The sequence below is a fragment of the Cyrtonyx montezumae genome, unplaced genomic scaffold (assembly GCF_038088225.1).
Source record: "Cyrtonyx montezumae isolate F1298 unplaced genomic scaffold, pur_monq_1.0 scaffold_6, whole genome shotgun sequence".
Lineage (NCBI taxonomy): Eukaryota > Metazoa > Chordata > Aves > Galliformes > Odontophoridae > Cyrtonyx > Cyrtonyx montezumae.
The window spans coordinates 961,788-980,382 of NW_027072067.1; the positions used below are offsets into that span (position 1 = coordinate 961,788).

The following is an 18,595-nucleotide window of genomic DNA, read 5'->3' on the forward strand; positions in this document are numbered from 1 at the left end:
TGAACATAATGAAACTTTAAACTTCCCCCCATGTTTTTACAGCATGCTTAATTAATGCCATTGTGAAGGGACAAACTAAAACCCTACCTCTCGGTCCCCACTTTGAGAAAAGCTGGTTTTGTACTTCTATATCAATTAAAATACATAGTTAAGGTCCTCAAGCCATGTAAAATCAGTGCCTAATGTCCTATTTGCATTGAATGCCTTTTCCAGAGGGACATCACACACCAGCTGATAGGTCCCTGTCTGTGATCAGGAGATTGTTTCCTCAGAACCCATCTGAGATTTGTTGACATTTTGCATGCCCTTTGGGTGTAGGTTTTCTCCTCTGGTGCGGAGCTGATCGCTTCTACTCCAGCACTGCACGGCTTTGGCTGCCACAGGAAAGCAGAAATGGGGAGGTACTTTGAGCTGTGGCAACATTTGCAACAGTGCAGTGGTGTAGAAAAATAACATCTGGCACGTTATGGGTCCCTTCTAGGAGCAATACAGTGGTTTTGCCTGCCAGAACTGTCGAGATGAGAAACGTTTTGGACCAGACTGCCAGTCAGGTAAGAATGAGTGAACCTCCAGAGAAACACCTGAGAGCAAATAAAGCAGAGAAGCTGAATGAAGAAGGGTGTAGGTGGAGAGGAGGAGGTGCCAGCTGGCAGTGTTTAATAGCAGCTGTCCTGGTGTTTTGTCTTTCTGCCCTTCGTGCTGTCCTATTACACAAATGATTCTCAGTGTTTCATTCAAATTAGTCAATTTCTCCTACTGTAGTTTCTCTTCCTCTGCCATTACCAGGACTATCCCAATTTCCCCTCTCTCTTTATCCAGGCTGGTATCCACATCCCATGTGCCCTGGAGCTATCCAGGCTCCTTTCCCAGTTGTTCTTAAATTTTTGTCACTGCTCCAGTTGTCTCTCAGCTTCCTTCATATTGCTGTCCCTACTAATTAATGTAGATAATACTGCTACTCATATACATCGTTGTTCCCCTTGTATCCATACAGATGAGATAGGTGTGATCACAGTGCTTGTACTCACACAATGACTCCAGTGCTGGGATCTCACATATAGTAGCTCTTCTTAACACTGCCTCCTTCCACACAGGCATGGCATTACTTTTGAAACAAGCTATACTTGGTGTGGATAAGTGGTGTAACATCAGGGTGCTAATTTCCAGGGCAGATAGGCAATGTGAGCCTGGAGTCCTTCACACTGCCTTGAAGCTGAAGGCCAGGTTTGCTTGGACTTTCATTTCAGTGTGTGACTGTGTGCATGGGGAGTGCATCAGTGATGTCGCTGGGAACAGAAGCTGCACTTGCTATGGAGGCTACACTGGCCCCAGATGTGACCAAGGTAAACACACTGCTAGCTGAAGAGGAGCTGTTAGAGGTAACTGTGATGAGGTAGCCTGGATGCATGTGTCCAAAAAATGGGTTTCTCTGGAAACTTGGTAGATCACCCCTTCCCTCAAGCCTTGTGGGACCCCAATGCCCAAGCTGCAAGTCCATCATTGCTTATAGCCCCTGGTTTTCATGCCAACTTGGGCCTGTGGAAGCCATGTTTGCCGTCATTCATTTCAATGCATTTTGTAAGGTAAGTTGTGTATTCCAGCAGTGCCCTGCTTGCTTGAAGGAAACTCTTTGCTGTATGATTCCAGAGCTCCCCCTTTGCAGAGGCGTGAGGTGTGAGGCCAACAGTGAGTGTGTGGTAAAGGATGGGACTGCGATGTGTAACTGCAAGCTGGGCTATAAAAAGAGTGGCAGCGTTTGCATAGGTAAGAGACATAGGTCCTCTGCCTGAAAGTGTACTCTTTATCTGGCATCTCTGGGTGAACATGATCACCAAGGATACAATGACTACTTCACTGCAGAAGTGAAGCTGCAGTGAAGTGAAGCAGAAGTCTGCTTTTTAGGAATCCCTAAGAAATAGCTTTTTTTCACTGGCTTTTTGCAGTTCTCGCTGACCAAACTCTGCTTTTAGATATCTTCAGACATCATGAAAATTCAGAAGTAAATCCAAGCATCTTCTTTCTGTCACTCATATTTGTTTTACTATATGTAGTATGAAGTATGTCATCTAAATTCCTCAAATTAGAAAAAAAAAAAACCACCTAACAACTGCTATCTGATGCTATTTTATTTTCATGGGAAACTAGAATCTTAATCACATAAATCCCTTATCCTCGGTTCCCTCCAGCATTCTACTGTACTTCATTAGGTTCTATATTGAAAACAGAAATGTAGATTCTCTTACACCTCTTACCTCTTCATTTTCAGCTCAGGATCCCTGCACTTCTTCTCCATGCTCCCTCTTTGCTGTATGTAAGTCACTTGGACCAAGAAAGTATCAGTGTACATGCAAAGAAGGATATCAAGGAGATGGGAGGGTTTGCCAGCCCATAAACCCCTGTGTTGATAACAATGGAGGCTGCCCAGAAAACTCAACAAATTGTATTTACAAAGGTCCAGGGGAGGTAAGGGTGATAATGGTGTGCCAGCAACCTGCAAGGTCCTGAGGGTGGCCAGGTGGGACTTCTCCCAGCGATCTCACCACTGCATGGGCTCAGATCTGCTCTCCTCCCCTTTGATGTTGTCATCAGACTGCTTTTTTGTAGGACAGTCTGTAGGGTGAAATACCATGATCTGTAATTTCTGTAATTGGTTCTTTGTCTTCCATTAGGCGTCTTGTGTTTGTAAGCCTGGCATGATTACACGACCTCCTTCACAAGAATGTTTTGCATTTGCCAGTGACTGCCGGATGTATTTTTGTGATATCTCTTCTACGTGTGAAATTAATTCCCATGGAAATCCCAGGTACACCAGTTTGAGGTTGCTTTTAAAGATTGTTCTGCAGCTAGAATGGAAATCAAGTGTAGATTAGCTGCATTTTGAAGAAGCAGAGATTGAAATGAGAATCAAGAAGTGAAGGAGAGTTGCAGAATGTCAGCGAAGAGAGGAAGTGAGGGAAGAAATGCCAGATCTCATATAATACTCCCAAGCAAAATGTTTAAAAATAGATACTGTGTAGATGAGAAATGATGATGTAGGACCATTTTTTGGCCTCCCAAGTATGAGAGAAAGCTTCTCTGAGGATTTTGAGTTACCAAGAAAAGCTGGAGCTTCTCTGAGAGACTGAAGAAGGGAAGAGCGTTCCCCATCTCCTTGACCCTTACCTCTTCAGTGCTGCTAAAGCTGTAAAAGTCAGCCTGCTCGTTGTGTGCTCCAGCACAGAGCTTTCCACTCTGAAGACAGGCCAACAAAAGGCAGAACTCCGTGTTCTGCACAGCCCATGACTTCAGCAGATCTGTTCGTCAGCAGCTGGCACTCGGCCCTTAGAGGCCAGAGTGATGTCAGACCTTCCCTACGGCACACAGCCTTGCGTCCCTGAACCACAGAGCAGAGCTGGCACTTGGACAAAACCCTAGCAGGAAAAAACGTTGGTTATTTGCCAGTGAACTTAAGTAGTCTCTGAGCAATGACCTTCTGTCATGTGAATCAGGACAGAGGTTTTCACACGTAGATAAATTTTTCTGCAAAAGTCATTAGAGCGTTTAAGGCCCTCCTTAATTCTAGAGCAACCTGAAGCAAACCGATCTGCTGGGGACAGCATTTCTCATGGAAGCTGAGGGTCTGCGTAAGAGCTGTTCACAAAATTTTCACTTAGTTTTGTGGGGATTGTGAATTACCACACATTTTCAGATGCTGTAGTGACATACTGGCTGAATAACAGGTTGGAAAGGCATTAATAAATGCATTTTGTCTATCTGTACCCCAAACACTAAAGCAGACTGTTCTTATGGTGATTGTATCTTCTTTATCTTTGGTTAGGGACCAAGTTACCTGCAGAGGTATGCATCTTTTTTCCCATCGCTTAGATGAGGCAGCAATTACTAAGATCATAAAGTTGCAATTTTCTTTCAAATGCAGATGCTGCAGTTGTCCTACTCAGATTTGTCAAAAGTGCCCTGAGAACTTCTTCACAATGTTTTGTTATATTTCCTTCTTGCCTCCAGCTGTGTGTGCAAACAAGGGGAGATTGGAGATGGGAGAAGCTGCTACAAAGATCTCATGAGTGAGATAAACAAGCATAATTCTCGCGGAAGGTTCAGTAGGAAATTAAATGTTGCCAGGAGAATGTTTGGTAAGTGTCATTTGAATTTGGGGATTTAAGCCGGGGGGGGGAGGGGGGGGGGGGGGGAGGCAAAGTGTGTCAGCAAGAGGCTGAAAGCCTATCATCATAATAGAACTTTGACAGTGCGTGCTCATGGCCTGCAAAATTAAACATTGCATTGCTGAACTCAGTTCTAGCTTGTGAATTGAGGAGGAAGCTGCAAAGAATGCTATAGACATGTTAATTATTTGACAGTCTTTGTGAAAATAGCACTGCATCCACAAAAGAAGGAAAATTTGCCCTGGGGTGTGAATCAAACCTATTTCCCTCAAACCATCAATAGGCCTCCACCTGCAGTGTCAGCACTTAAGGCTCCGCAGTCCTTCAGCTATCATGGAATTTTCTCCCTATTATATACCAGTGCTGCCAACGCTCATTTTTAAATGTATTCTCCCCACTGATATGAGTAGCTGCACTATGACCTCTAGGTTCCCAACTCGTGCGCAGCGGGACTCGATACCAAACGACCTTTGTTGATAAGGGACTTTGTTGATAAGCCACTGACAATGGAGTAAAGATGGACAACTGTGGGTTCATAGTATCTTCACAAGAAGTGTATAGTTTCAGTTTGAGTTGACTCAAGTGGAAGACGGAGAACACATGGAGCAGATTAGTAAGCATGTAGGAGCATAATTATTTTGAAAAGTCTGCAAATTTCAGTAGTGATTTAATGTGGACCAGTCACCTGTAATTGTCAGCAATCTTGTGGTCAAGCTCTTAAAACAAATAGCCATGTGCTGAGCTGCGATAATGTAGCAGTACCGAGCTGGCTCTAGTTCCATGTAAACAAGTACTAGTTACATGCCTCATGCTGAAAACGTGTAGCTTGAATAATGCTGTTATCATGAAGAGTAATTATTGCTGGAGTTAAGTAATTTCCAGGTAACTTTTTCATGTTGTCACTCTTTTTACAGCTTCTGGTTGTTCAGTGTTGCTGACTAAATATGGGCCTTTCACCGTCTTTGTACCTTCCCTTCTTCCAATTAATGATAAAATGGAATTTAACGTAAGTTTGCTTGCTTTTAGCAAACGTTTGCCAGCTTAAGATTCCTTCCTGCCTGAGTTCTGCAGCCTATAAAAACTGTTGACAAATGAGAGAGTATTAAGAGGAGCAGTCCCTTATGAGGACCGCTTGTTGTCCTGTTAAGTTGCAATCTCACAGAGGATATTACATCCCTGGCATCATTTCTAAAACCCCTATGTCTGTCTTCATTATTGACAGAGTTTTTTTTTTGTTTTCAATACCAGGAGCTATAACTTCAGAAAGTTTAAACTCTTCTGGTCATTCTTATTTAAAGCTCCAACCTTCCTTGCATGACTGGTTCTCAAATGTTTATGTGCCTTTTCACTGTTTGAGTGTGGGGTTTTCAGAAGGTTCTGAGATCTGCATCAAGGCGTTGGGTGTGGGGCTGGTTCCTTGGTGTGGCCCTAGGTATCGGTGTGGTGTCAGCTTCTCAGGAGGAGTTCATTTTAACTAATAGGGAAAGCAATGATGACAAGGTTGGAGAAAACTACTGGAGCAGAGTTCTGTGCTTCAAGAAGTAGATCCTATGGGTCGTGTTATTATTTTCTTTAATTAAATTCTGTTCATCTGCAGAAGTTTTTGTGTAGTCTTACCCACAGTTGGAACATCCATCATTAGAATTAGAAGGTACAGCCATTCTTCCAGGACAGAGCTAACAATCTACATACATGAGCTACAGCTCAAGCTGTAGGGTTTTGATGGCATTCTGGCCAAAAGGCCTGTTATGCTGCAGGTGGCCGTTGGCTTTTAGCTAGCCCTCAGATACAAGGAGGGGAATGTCTTAAAAGGACCCCAGGCAAACTAACCCTGTTAGAACATTGTATTTCTGACTCTTTGAGAAATGTCATTCCTTCTGGTGGCTTGATAGCTGCAACAGCAGTAATTAATGTTGAATCTAAGGAGCAACTCCTAGCTGCAAAGGCCAGGGACATTTACTGTCTCTTAATACCTTGTTGAGCAGTGACTTCTACTAGTACAAGTCCAACCTGTGCCTAGGTCACAGTGACAATTCCTGTAATCAAGGAAAATAGATCAAGACGGACCATTCCAGTTTACCTGTTCCCCAAGAGTTAGTTCCACCTAGGTCAGTATTGACAGCTGATAGTCTTAAGAAATCACCAGTGATGGAAATCCCAATAAACAAAGGAAGAAACCAAAAGTAAATTCAGTAGATTAGGACAGATACATGGACCAACACAAACAGAGATTGTGTGTGCATAACTTAGGTAAGCTCTGTAACCTTGACTATGCAGGGATAGTTTAAAATTGTCCAGGTCCTATAGATTTCTCTTCAGGGGATTCTTCTAAAATCACTTTCAGATGAATCAGTCTCCCTGTGTTTGCAAATGTACATAGAAGCCAAAGGTTTGCCATAGTGCTTCACTAGTGAACCATCACTGACAGAAGTTCAATATTATATGCAAAGATTTTTTGTTATAGTAATGTTAGGGCTTATCAGCAATTTACGGGCTGGTTCAGCCCAGTTCCGTGACGATTGGTGTGGGGGACCCACAGACCCATGTCCCAGGAAAGGGGAAAGGGAAAAAGGAAATGGGCCTAGGAACAAAACAGCAGCAACGATCCGAGGAGGAAAGCTCATTTACTGAATAAGATATCAGAAAGCAAAATAACACAATATAATACAATATAATTGGAATTGAAGCTAATAAATCAAATAAAATGAGCAAGAGAGTGTCCCATAAACCGAAGGCCTTACGCTAACGCTGAAGGCGGACGGCTGCAACGAACACCCACTGCTGAGCTCCATCCCGAAGGGAGGAGGGACGGTCCCATGACTGCAGACAGTTTTTATCTTTCCCTCTGAGCAGAAACATGTAAAAATGCAAAGCATCGCACAGTCCTCTGGGGAATGTCGTTCTTCCTCTCATGACAGGGCTCTTTAATTAAATGGAGTTTTTGAAAGAGCATACAGTTTCACTTCTTTGTGTACTCTTTATTCCACAAAGGGTACTACTGCTGCGCATTTGTGCAGGATGCACATTGTTCCTGGACTACATTTGATAGAAGACATGGTTAAAGCCAGGACTATGTGGACCTTGTCAGGACATCAGCTGACATTCAGTAACCAGGTAATGGAATTCCTGAACTGAAGTCCAGGACTGCTGTTTTTTGCATAGGACTGACCAGAGGGTGAGCACATTGTTTCCTTAGAGTGCTTTCTTAACAAGAAGACTGTTTTTCTCTGATTAGCATGCCTGTGATCACAACAGCCTTTCATTTCCACTTCTCATGGAGAATAATGACATTTTAAGAGATAGAGATGTCACAGATTTCTTAAGTTATAATCTTCTTATTAGGGAAAAACTCTTTGTATCTTGATACTGATTCTACACCTCTATGTCACGTTGCAAATCGTCACTTCTCTGCTCCTTGATTCTTACCAACCACTTGGAAAGTGTACACAGGTATGGCATGAAGCTGCTTGCATTTCTTTAGCCTGGAGAATCAAAGTAGTATTTGAATTAAGGAGGATGTGACATCATGGAGCACATGTGACAGAGTTGTTGATTTCATCTGTGCTGCAATAGATTGCTTGGTCAGTTGTGGACAAAGCTGTTAGAGACGGTCTGTCCTGATGTGTCCTGATGGTCCTGTGGCAAAATAAATAAATAAATAAAGAGTACACAGATGGGAAGAAAAGGTTGTAAAGTTGCAATTGTTCTTGCTTAGCAAGAGGCTGTATCAAAGTGGTTTCCAGTTCTTCCTGTTCTAGAGGATGCTCTTTTAACATCTTGTTGTACAGACCAGTAATGCTGCTGTGTCCCAGCAAGATCCTTTGTGGGATCCAAAGCAAGATATTTTAAGGGTAGACAAGCAGATGTTTATCTCTGCAAACAACAAGTTAGGCAGAACCTGACTCCTAAGCCTGGGAAAAGTGTTTCTGTGGTCTGCATGTGCATTCTGTAGAAGAAAGTTTTTCCCTGCACAGTTAGCAATTCCAGTATCCTGCAGCAAAGTCATCTTTGGGCTGAATGCTCCTCCTTATAGCTCACACAGCTCTAAGGACACAGCTACATGCTGAGAATCTCCTCTTCCTGTTACCCTCTTTGTTCCTTTTCTCCTTTTCAACTGAATCATGTTTTCCAGCATCCACTGTTCTCTCTCCATCCTGTACTTTTCCGCTATGCTCCCTCACAGCAGGCCAAGGGAGAGCCACACATTTCCTCTCTAAGGGTCCAGCCTTGGCTTTGAGGTCTGGGTAGTAATATATGAACCCTGCCTGCACTGAAATTACAAAGCACTGTTTGGAGCCAGGGCATCTGAACAAGGACTTATCAATGGTCTTTATACATTTATTTCCTGTTTGTTTACTCAGGAGTCTTTTGATCTGTTTCACCCAGACATCCTAGAGATGTGAAGGCTGCAGGGCAGGGAGGAGCAGCTCAGGAAAAGCGCAGAGAAGCTGCACATGCCTGAACCCAGGTTATGGCTGCAGCACCAATACCTTGGGGCTCACTTTAAGTGACTCTCGTGTACCTCTGTACACCTGCCTTCAGTGCATGATTGTGTAAAGTATGGAAGGACCAGATGTGCACCTTATAACTTAGACAGCCTGACTGTTTGGGCTTTGCTATGAAACATCTTGTTACAATAAAAGGTGCAGTCAGAGCAATCAGTAGTTTTAGGACTGCCTCTAAATTTTGTGCTTTGTTGCCCAGGAAGCAGCACACCTCTCTCCTTGTGCTTGGCAGCTCAGTGCAGCAGGTTGGTGATCAAGGCACCTTTCTGTGTTTCATAGCTGGGAACAAACATTTATGCTCACACAAACCTAAATCTAGAGATAAATGTCCTGGATTAGGTCTTCTTTCTGTGATAAGGTTTCAGAGTATACCAGGATGGACATACTACCCACGCTTATGTAAGGGTGAGATGTTTGTTCTGCACTGAGGGCATCCCTTATATTTACTTTGTCCAGAGTAAACCCTGGGAAAGGTTTAAAAACAAAGACACAATGTCTTCACTTTGCTAACCCAACGATTATGTAGGTCTATTGTGATCCCATGAATATACGTGAAAATAACCTTGCAATATCGCCCAGGCATACACCAAATCATTTCGATACCAAGATGTGCCAGGGGAATTGTACAATGTTCTGCAGCCAAACCTCCCAGCAGCCAATGGTGTTATACATGTTGTTGACACCCTAAGGAAAAGAAGTAATGACGACAACCTTGGAAACTCACAGGTATGCAGATATTTCTACTTCTTCTGTTTTATAGTATGGTAGAATAAATACTTAAAAAGTATCCATGGAAACATGGTTGAACTCCTTAAATCAGCGAGGCATTTTTAAAAGAAAAAGGCTGTTCACTTTGGTTTCAACTCCTGATAAACATACCCTTGAAAGAAGCCAACAGCACTGCACAAGCTAGACACAGTCCTTGCAGTGATGCTTTTGCACAGCGCTTTGATAAGTAGAGGAGTTCTTATTTCATGAGTAAGACCACTCCATACCAAATAAGTTCTTTTGCTGTTGTACCTTACAGGAGAGTAATGACATAAATATTGAATAAGTACTTTTCATATAAAGTTGAAATTAAGATTTGCTTTCAATGGGCTCTACTGCATTTTGAAATCATATTCAAAAATGTTAACTTTGCATTAGAAGTGTGAAAAATACAGACAAATAATCACTACAGACCTTTGCAATTTGAAGTCGTGTCTTGTGTTTAGGAAGCTGGGCAGGGATTTACGGGTTCATCTCTGCTTCTGCTGAGCACATTTTCCTGTTGAGAAAGTTTTAGCAGTAGTTCCTTCACTGCTATGTCTGAGCACTTTCGTATTGTCTCTATATGCAGAAAGAAGGCCCTATTACCTACTGGCTTGTTGCAAAAAAAAAAATTATGCATAGAATGACAAAAGTTCTTTGATTTGGTTGTTTGTTTGCACCACTGTCATTAATCTGTAAAAAAGTCATTGTGTAATATTACTGTTATATACTGTGTTTAAAAAGTAGGTAGAATACTGTGTTAAGCATTAGTAGTTCCTGAGTTGAAGTGTCCTGAGGATGGCTGTCAATGGCATAAGTTCTGGGTGGACTTAAAAGTATCCATTGCTGAAGTCACTAAAGATGCTCACAGTCTTACCACCTGCACAAGGATGTCTTCCAAATAGGAGTGTCTAAAATCTGGAGGGTATGCTGGGTTGAGATCAGTGTTTTCACACCTAGATTCCTGTAGAAGAGGGTTTGCAACTACTTCCCACCATGGGGGGGATGCAGTGGGCTTTACAAATTTTTCTAAGTTTTGGGTACTCAGCACAACAGTGACTGTCACAGCACTGCTGATGTATGTGCTCAAATTGTGCTGGTTGGAAAAAAAAAACCTTTAAGAAAACAGCTCAATTTTTTTTTGTTCCACAAATGGTGATCTTCATCCTCAGTCCTAGAAGAGCAGTAGGTGAGTGGGGCCATCAGGAGGAGAGTGCAGGGGGGATGCTGGGGAGGTGCATGGCACCAGGGTATGCCAGAAGCTGGTTTGGGTCAGGGTGTGAGCAGGAAACTGGTGGAAACCAGTACTGTCCAACTGCATCCAGCCTTATGGCACTGAGACAGAGGCAGCTTGCTCTGGGAAGGCAAGACAGCAAGAGTGCTCCCTGAAGACTTCTATTTCCAGTGTGGTGGGACTCATTTGCAGGTGACAAAGTGAACTCTTGCCCTCAAATCAGAAGAGGTTTGAGATGATGGAGCAGCTCCACAGTCTACCAGCCTGGTTCTGCATGGCTGCAGTCCCATCTGCAGTTGGAAGTAGGAAAACAGAAGAGTGCTCAAGTGTGTGATAAACTTGGAAACTCCAGTTTGTTGTGCATGAGAGCAGGTTTGTGTCTAAGCTGCTGAAGGCTTGATCCTTGCTCAGCGCACTGACCAAAATGAAAGTTTTGAATCCACTGAGGCTTTATGTAGGCATGAAGCATGCAGTCTTCAAGTATCAGCTGGTGAAGGGCATTCCAGTTTGTGCTCAGACTTTGCTGCAACCATAGTCATTTTTCTTCCTCTTTGTACCTTCTTGCAGAAAACCATTGGGGAGATTCTTGCTTCCACGGAGCTGTTCAGTCGATTTGAAACTATACTGGAGGTAAGCATGTTTGTGTTTGCATTGGAAAGATGTGGCATTGCTGCTGTGCACTGCCTGCTACTGTTTTTGTGGGAATTTTGGGTAACATCTCAGTTACTTGGCTTTCTGGATGCTTTTTTCTGAGTCACTTCTTATTTTGTTTATTTTATAAGCAAATGTAATGGAAACATCAGCACAAGCAGAAAGCATTTAAGTGTCATTACCACTTTCTTCCCCACCTCTCATTCCCATCTTCAAAGCATGATTAGCTCTTGACCCCTGCATCCACAGCAGAGTGAAAGTTACATGCCTGCCCCTGTCAAGCTGGGCTGAAGCTGCCTGTTGGTTTGGTGTAGATGTCTACATAAATACAGTCATCAGGTTATAAACCTTTGAAACTGCTGCCCAGGCTTCTTTTAGCTATCATTTTTACAATATTAACACAAAATTAACTAAGTTCAACTGTGATTAGAGGCTTTCTCTCTTTTTCTTCTCCTGCATCAAAAAGATGACAGTCTAGTCTCTGTGCTTAAAGCACAGGGAGTGTTAGTTCAGTGCTCTTGTACACATTAGCCACATTCACAGCAGTGACAGCATTGCTCAGCCTGTTTTTGTGAATTTTACATCTGCTAAATGACAAGCCTTGAAACTTGTCCACATCAGCTTTTCAATCTCTACAGCCTGGTGGGTTGCTTAGAACTTCCTCTTCCTTTCTAATAGATATCTCTTGTTAACTCGTGCTGGATCATTTGATGAAATCTTATACTATTTTTGTAGAACTGTGGCCTGCCTGCAATACTGGATGGACCAGGGCCCTTTACTGTATTTGTACCCAGCAATGATGGTGTGGATAAATTAAGAGATGGAAGGCTCATTTATCTTTTCACAGAGGTAAGGGCTCATAATCCTCTAACATATCCTGAACTGCATGTGTTGCAGAGGACTGTGCTGGCATAGCTTGTGCAAGGTATCTGGTCACTGCTGCAAACTGTCTTTCCTGGAGCTGGCTAACCCACATCTCTCTGTAAGGCTTTGGGAGATGACTGAGTGCTGGTGGAAGCTGCAATGAGATTTAGCCAGATTGTTTAAGTCTGATCTGGGGCTTTCTTCCCCACTTTGTGTAGGGAAACATGGAGGAATTTATTTTCCAAGTGAAGTCACTGCTGTAGTACACTGTCACTGTCAGTCAACTGTTAAAAGGAAATGTAATCACCTCTTCTCACTCCTAAGCATAGAAGGGCTGTCCAATCATTATGCTTTCTTGTTTCCTTAGGGCATAAATAAGCTCCAGGAACTTGTGAAACATCATATCTACACTTCAGCAGCGGTAAGGCAGGCAGCAGTAATCCTAGATAATTGGAGCCCTTTGGGCCAGCGTGTAATCAACTGTGTTGTTTGGCATGGATCAATATCAATGGCATGGAGTACTGACAAAGAGGCAAAACATTTACCGTGAAAGTAGTTGCCAAAAGGGATGGCTGGTGCACTTCCATCATGAAGCCGCTCCTTTTCCCCTCTGCTTGGGCCCCATTGGTGAATAGCAATGGAAAGCTGGTGTGAGTGAGCCACTGCTGTGTGCTTGCACTGCCACTTTGCTGTCTGGCAGAGTAAATAAAATTAATACAGGGCATTAACAAGACTTTTTCGCTTATGCAATAAGCAAGATACGTTTTTTAAATTATTCACTTACTCCAAAGGTTTTGTGCATACTCCAGCATTATGGTACAATATTTTATCACATATCAGTATTATGCCAGTCCTTTGCTGAGGAGGAAGTGTCTGCCCCTAGAATTTTCATAACTGCAACAGAAAAAATAAGCATCACTTTGACAAAACAGCAAAACATAGTTTTTCTTGCAATTAATGATCAAAACCATCTGAGCTACTATTAAAATAACTTTTGGGGCACAAAAGTAGTGATTATCTTAGTTTTAAGAATTTCTGTCAAATCCTTATGTTCGTTTCTCTGTACAGTAACTGCAGTTTACATTTCATCTGTCTTTAGAAATAAGCTTTCTTATTAGATCAAAATGTATTATCTACTATGCTTCTGACTCAGCTTTACTTGTTCATTCAGTCTGTCCTGGAAAATGCCCGTATTACCTATATCAACAGGATACACTATTAATAAAAACTTTATTTCAGATGTGCTGGACACAAGGAATGAAAACCAAGGCTGCTGCCACCACTGTGGTTTTTGTATTGCAAATGATTCACACCAAGTCCTGGATTTCCCTTTGGGTTATTGTGCTTCTTTGAGATATTTCATTAAATGTAAATGGTAAAGTCTTAAGTCCCCTTTAGAGGTATTTTTAGGTGCAGGAAATTGTGAAAGAACTCTGTAAGCAGTAATAGAATGGCTCTGGTTATTCATGATGCTGTCCCTCCCTGGGGTTGTTTTTTTTTCAGCTGACTGTGGAGAAACTTATGGTGATGCCACACATCATTACTATGGCTAACCAGATACTGTCTATCAACATCAGTGCAGATGTAAGTATGGATCAAAACCCACTCAGCAAACCTCCTGTTCTAAGAAAAAGTCTGGATAAGGTTCTCAACAGTGAGTTTTCACCCTATTTCCATTTCCATCTATGCTTTAAAAATAGACTTAAAATGGGGTCACTGAATTATTTTTACTTCTTATCCAACTTGTGACTACATCAAATGGCTTGAATGTGTGTGGTTGCATTTAATATTGCATACCATCTGTTTCCTGCATTGGTATTATGTAGTTAATAGAGTCTAATGGGAAAAAATGCAGATAAATTATTTCTGTTTCCACATCAGGGAAGAATTCTGATGGATGACTCAGAGATCCCCTTAAACATGAGAAACATTGTGGCATCAAATGGTATTATTCATACTGTGGACGGCATCTTCATCCCTCCTTCAATAATTCCCATTTTGCCACACAGATGCAATGAAGAACAGCACAAAATTGTGACAGTAAGTCCACTTGTCCCATTCTCATCTCAGTCATTGCTGTAGAACCCACACTCACCTCGAGGAACAAAAGCAGAGTCTGTAAATTACATCTGCCCTGCTTTGTTGGCAATTGTCTGTTTTCTTTAAGTTGTTCTCTTCTTATATCCATTCTGTCTTTGCTTCAGAAAGATGTTTGGTTTTCATAAGGCCTTGCATTCTCCACACCACAGTTACTAACTCAACTGAGAATGCTTTGTTCCCATTCCCATCAGCACTGGCCTCCTGTTAGTGTGAATGGGGAACAGTCATTTGATAGAAGCTGCAAAAGGCATACAGTATTCTCACATTAGGAGTTTTGTATACCTTGCTTTAGGTGCATGTTCCCCAATTTGATCATTGGTATGTTACTACAGAAAGAGAATCCAGCTCTAAATAGGGAAAAGGTATCTGATTTGAGGCAACACAAATAATCTGAACTGAAAAAAGGATTGATATAACTTTGGGGTTGCCATGTGGATGCCCAAAGTGTTTTACTGCATAGCTGTATGTCTTGTACCTGATAGATTCACAGGGTGAAGACAGAATCTATCTCAAAATCAGATGCAAACAACTCCTCATAACAATAAAGTCATTTGATTTTAAGCAATAAACTTACCCTCTTTCATATTGTGGAAATTCCCTAAGAATGTTTCTGACATGTGATGTTTTAGATATGCAGTGGGAATAATAGCTCTCTGTCATTCTTGTTATGGGGAAGGGACTCATTGGGAAGACGAATTAAAGAGTTAAAGAGCTTATGCTCTTGGTCTAGTGGTTAGGAGCCAGTGCTCTCACCGCTGCAGCCTGAGTTTGATTGCCAGTCAGGTACACCCAGCACGCAGCTAGAGTATTAACTCTTTAACTCCCAGTGCACCACATGATGTTATGATGTGGAATATCAATAATAGAACAAAAATCATAAAACCATAACAAAGTTTTCCACTCTTGTTTCCTTAACAGGGCTCTTGTGTGGATTGTGAGGCCCTCAACAGCAGTGTTTGCCCACCTGGCAGCAGAGAAATGGTGATTATTTCTGGATATTTCTATATTTCTTCTTTGTGTGGTGACATACAAGTGCACTGTGATAGATAGTTGCAAACTTGAGACACTTTCAAACTAATGCAGTGCAGAAAAGTCAGCTGGTAGTGAGAAACAGCATGGCTTGATAGAGGATGTGTGTCCGTCCACCACACAGCTGTTCACTGCCATCTGACTGTCACCCAGCAACTGCTCTGGCTGTCTCTTAATCTGAAGACTATTTGCTGAGTCAGTGTAGAGAGCTGTGAGACTCTCTAGTCTCTACTGTTAGTCTCTACTAAATTAAATTGTAGATGTCCAACTCTTTCCTGCTCCCACACTGTCTTCCAGATCCTCCAAATTACCAGAACCAGACTTGACCACAGAGTACACTCCAGTAATACCGCTGGTTGTGCTGTGGCCAGGGGATCATAACAAGCTTTACTCACTGCAGAGAGTGAGAAGCAGTTTATCCTTGGTCTGTGCTCACTGTTGATTCAAAATGACCAGAATTAGCTGCAGGTAGAGTAAGGAGGAGCAGGCAAGGTGCTGGAGTTAGGAGTTATCCCATGCTGGGTTCAGCAGAACAGTGGTTTCCAAGGAATTCCTGTGTGAAGGCCAGTCCCGAGACACTGCTTGTGAAAGAGAGGTGTTCAATACTGTTAACTGTCAGATATTTTCTGATGGATCTGAATGTCAGGAGAACTCGCTCATGCTGTCTCAGCATGAATCATAAAATGTCTTGGGCTGGAAGGGACCCCAAGGATCATTGAGTTCCAACCCCCTGCCACAAGCAGAGCCACCACCCTCCAGATTTGGTACTAGAAGGGGTTGCCCAGGGCCCCATGAAGGTCGGAAGAGGAGCTCTGCAAAATCTCTAGCTACTTTTTTCCTTGGATTGAGGCAGGTGCAGCAAAATCATCCCAGGCCCAGTGCCTGCATATAACTCCATGGGTATTGAAGCAGACATTATTTGCAGTCCTTTCCTTTCTCCATCCCTCTGTCTCACCTCCATCCCTAGCCATCTCCCTCCCTCTCTTTCTTGTTCTCACCCTCTCTCTGTCCTTCTTTCATTTCCCTCCTCTCCACTCTTTTCCCCATGCCTTTCACCTTCTCTATCCTCATTTCCCCACCCTCTTTCTTACCCTCTATTTTTCCTCCACTTCCCTTCCCCTCTTTCTCCCCCATCCACCTCCTCTCTCCCCACCCTTTCCCCCTGCTTGTGCTCCCTCCTTTATCACAGATACTATTGTTAGAATGAAAGTCAGCAAGAGGAAGCCCCTACGTGCCTCCTTTCACGCTGGGCATGCTGTAGCGGGACTGTGTTCACCTTGGCTTCTTTGTGAACTTCCTTAACTGAGGGTCAGACACAGTTGCTTTCTGCAGCAAGAAGAGCAGAGGGGAGGGTTACTGTGAAGATATAACCAAACAGCACTGACTTGTTTTGTTTCTACAGGAACTAATGCCGTTCCCAAAAGAATGTGTCTACATCCATGATCCTCAAGGACTGAATGTCCTGAAGAGGGGGTGTGCCCGGTACTGCAATCAAACCGTCGTGGTGAGTGCGATGGAAGGCCGTATCCCTTTGAAGGGAGCTTTGCTTCACCTTATTCACAGAGATGTTCAGCTACTGGAGTTGAGCGAGGGTTGGGTGGGAACAAAGGGAAGGCTGTCAATTCAAGCAGAATGCAGCAGTAGCCTGCTGTGTACATCAGAAAGCAGCTCAGTTCAGCTCCAGTACAATAAATAAGCACACCAGTTTCAACCAGCCAAGCCAGAGGGAGCCACGGGACAAATGATGTGGTGTTCTCCGGGTGCCCTATTTTAACCGTGTCTCCCAGAGGAAGCAGAGCACAGTGAAAGTGCCATAAGCTGTGAAGTGATTGCATCCTGTTTATGAAGCACTGTCAGATGGGTCAGAAAAGGGCTCTCATAGGGTTTACAGACTTCACATTTGACTGCAGCTCCTGAGCTGTCCCAGTGCCAACTATACAGAGCAATTTGTGGGTGTCTCATTAAACAGCAGCTGGATGTTTTGTCTTGTTTCCTCTTTCATTGGTCATGGTGACAAGGTTTGCAATCCAGGACTGCTACCTCCCTCCAAAGGAAGTACTGAGCGACAATAAAGAAGGAACAAGTGGGACAATATTATTAGTGAAATAAACAGAAATGTGGGCATAAAAAAGTAATTAAAAATCAAACAGAAAATAGTGGCTTATGTTGAAAATAATTGGGTGCAATGAGAAGAAGTATTTTTGAAAAATATTTTCAGAATTAAAGCTAAATTTTATGTTTGGACGTGATGATCTTAAAGGCTTTTTGCCAATCTAAATGATTCTATGTTTCTAAGTACAGTTGTTCTTAGAAACACAGGTAACAAATGAGGCAGTCTATTTTAGTATAGCCTATGACCACAAGAAGGAGAACCTGGATTTCAGAACTGCGAGAGCAGGCAATACATTCTATGTCACTTGGTACTTCAAGGATTTTGCTTTTGTCTCAGAAACCTGGGTGCTGCAAAGGATTCTTTGGTCCGGACTGTACACCGTGCCCAGGGGGATATACCAACCCATGCTATGGCCGGGGAAATGTAAGTATGAGAGATCCTGCTGTGCTGAAATGAGCAGTTGAGTCAGGGTGGTTAGAGAGGGTAGTTTGCTTATTTCTTTTGGAATGGCAATGTAGGGTATTTTTTCTTTATGGTAACAATTGTTCTAGATAACTATAATTCTGGATTTGTGCACCAGGGCTAAGCCCAAAGCGTTGGCCATGGAACATCCAAGGAGGATGGCATGTACTCATCAGCAGGCATTAGCTCTTGAGCTCTAACATGAATCGTGTCGTGGCTTTTGCAGTCAGTACTAAGTGGAATTTTGTATTACTACCACCACTCCTCTAAGTCCTATTTTTACTGCAACTGTAAGAAGTGCTTTTGATAAATATCAATACCTTGGCTTTGCATTGGTTTGCCAAGTATTTGTGTCTTTTGCATTCTGTTTCTTTTCAGTGCAGTGATGGCATAGATGGGAATGGCAACTGCCAGTGTTTTGAAGGTTTCAAAGGAATAGCCTGCCACATCTGTTCAAACCCAAACAAACATGGCGAGAACTGTGATGAAGGTTGGTAATTCTGATAGAGAGACTAGGGGAAAATTTGGGGCTAAGGTTGAGAGCAGGTTTATGTATCCAGGATTCTCTTCAGGCAAGACCAGCATTGTGAAAGAAGTGATGGAAATGTCATTCCAAATGTCCCATCAAACAGCAGTAGGGAAAACATGGCTAATATGACAGTGGTAATACAGGTCTTGGAAACTGGACAAATTTACGTGTGTAACTTTGGTGCAGATCTCTCCTGTT

The 18,595-nt window shown here is 42.7% G+C and overlaps 1 protein-coding gene across 2 annotated transcripts in view; it reads left to right on the plus strand.

The window, feature by feature from the left end:
- Positions 1–18,595, plus strand: part of STAB1 (stabilin 1) — a 53,391-nt gene that overhangs the window by 9,430 nt on the left and 25,366 nt on the right. For both annotated transcript variants that reach the window (XM_065749363.1, XM_065749364.1), the window contains exons 5-22: positions 482–551; positions 1,248–1,343; positions 1,648–1,764; positions 2,267–2,463; positions 2,670–2,803; positions 4,003–4,130; positions 5,075–5,166; positions 7,152–7,274; positions 9,245–9,391; positions 11,217–11,279; positions 12,036–12,149; positions 12,532–12,585; positions 13,668–13,748; positions 14,046–14,204; positions 15,183–15,245; positions 16,696–16,797; positions 17,743–17,829; positions 18,247–18,358. In XM_065749363.1, coding sequence (XP_065605435.1) covers positions 482–551; positions 1,248–1,343; positions 1,648–1,764; positions 2,267–2,463; positions 2,670–2,803; positions 4,003–4,130; positions 5,075–5,166; positions 7,152–7,274; positions 9,245–9,391; positions 11,217–11,279; positions 12,036–12,149; positions 12,532–12,585; positions 13,668–13,748; positions 14,046–14,204; positions 15,183–15,245; positions 16,696–16,797; positions 17,743–17,829; positions 18,247–18,358 — 1,939 coding nt within the window. The remainder of the gene's footprint in view (positions 1–481; positions 552–1,247; positions 1,344–1,647; positions 1,765–2,266; positions 2,464–2,669; positions 2,804–4,002; positions 4,131–5,074; positions 5,167–7,151; positions 7,275–9,244; positions 9,392–11,216; positions 11,280–12,035; positions 12,150–12,531; positions 12,586–13,667; positions 13,749–14,045; positions 14,205–15,182; positions 15,246–16,695; positions 16,798–17,742; positions 17,830–18,246; positions 18,359–18,595) is intronic.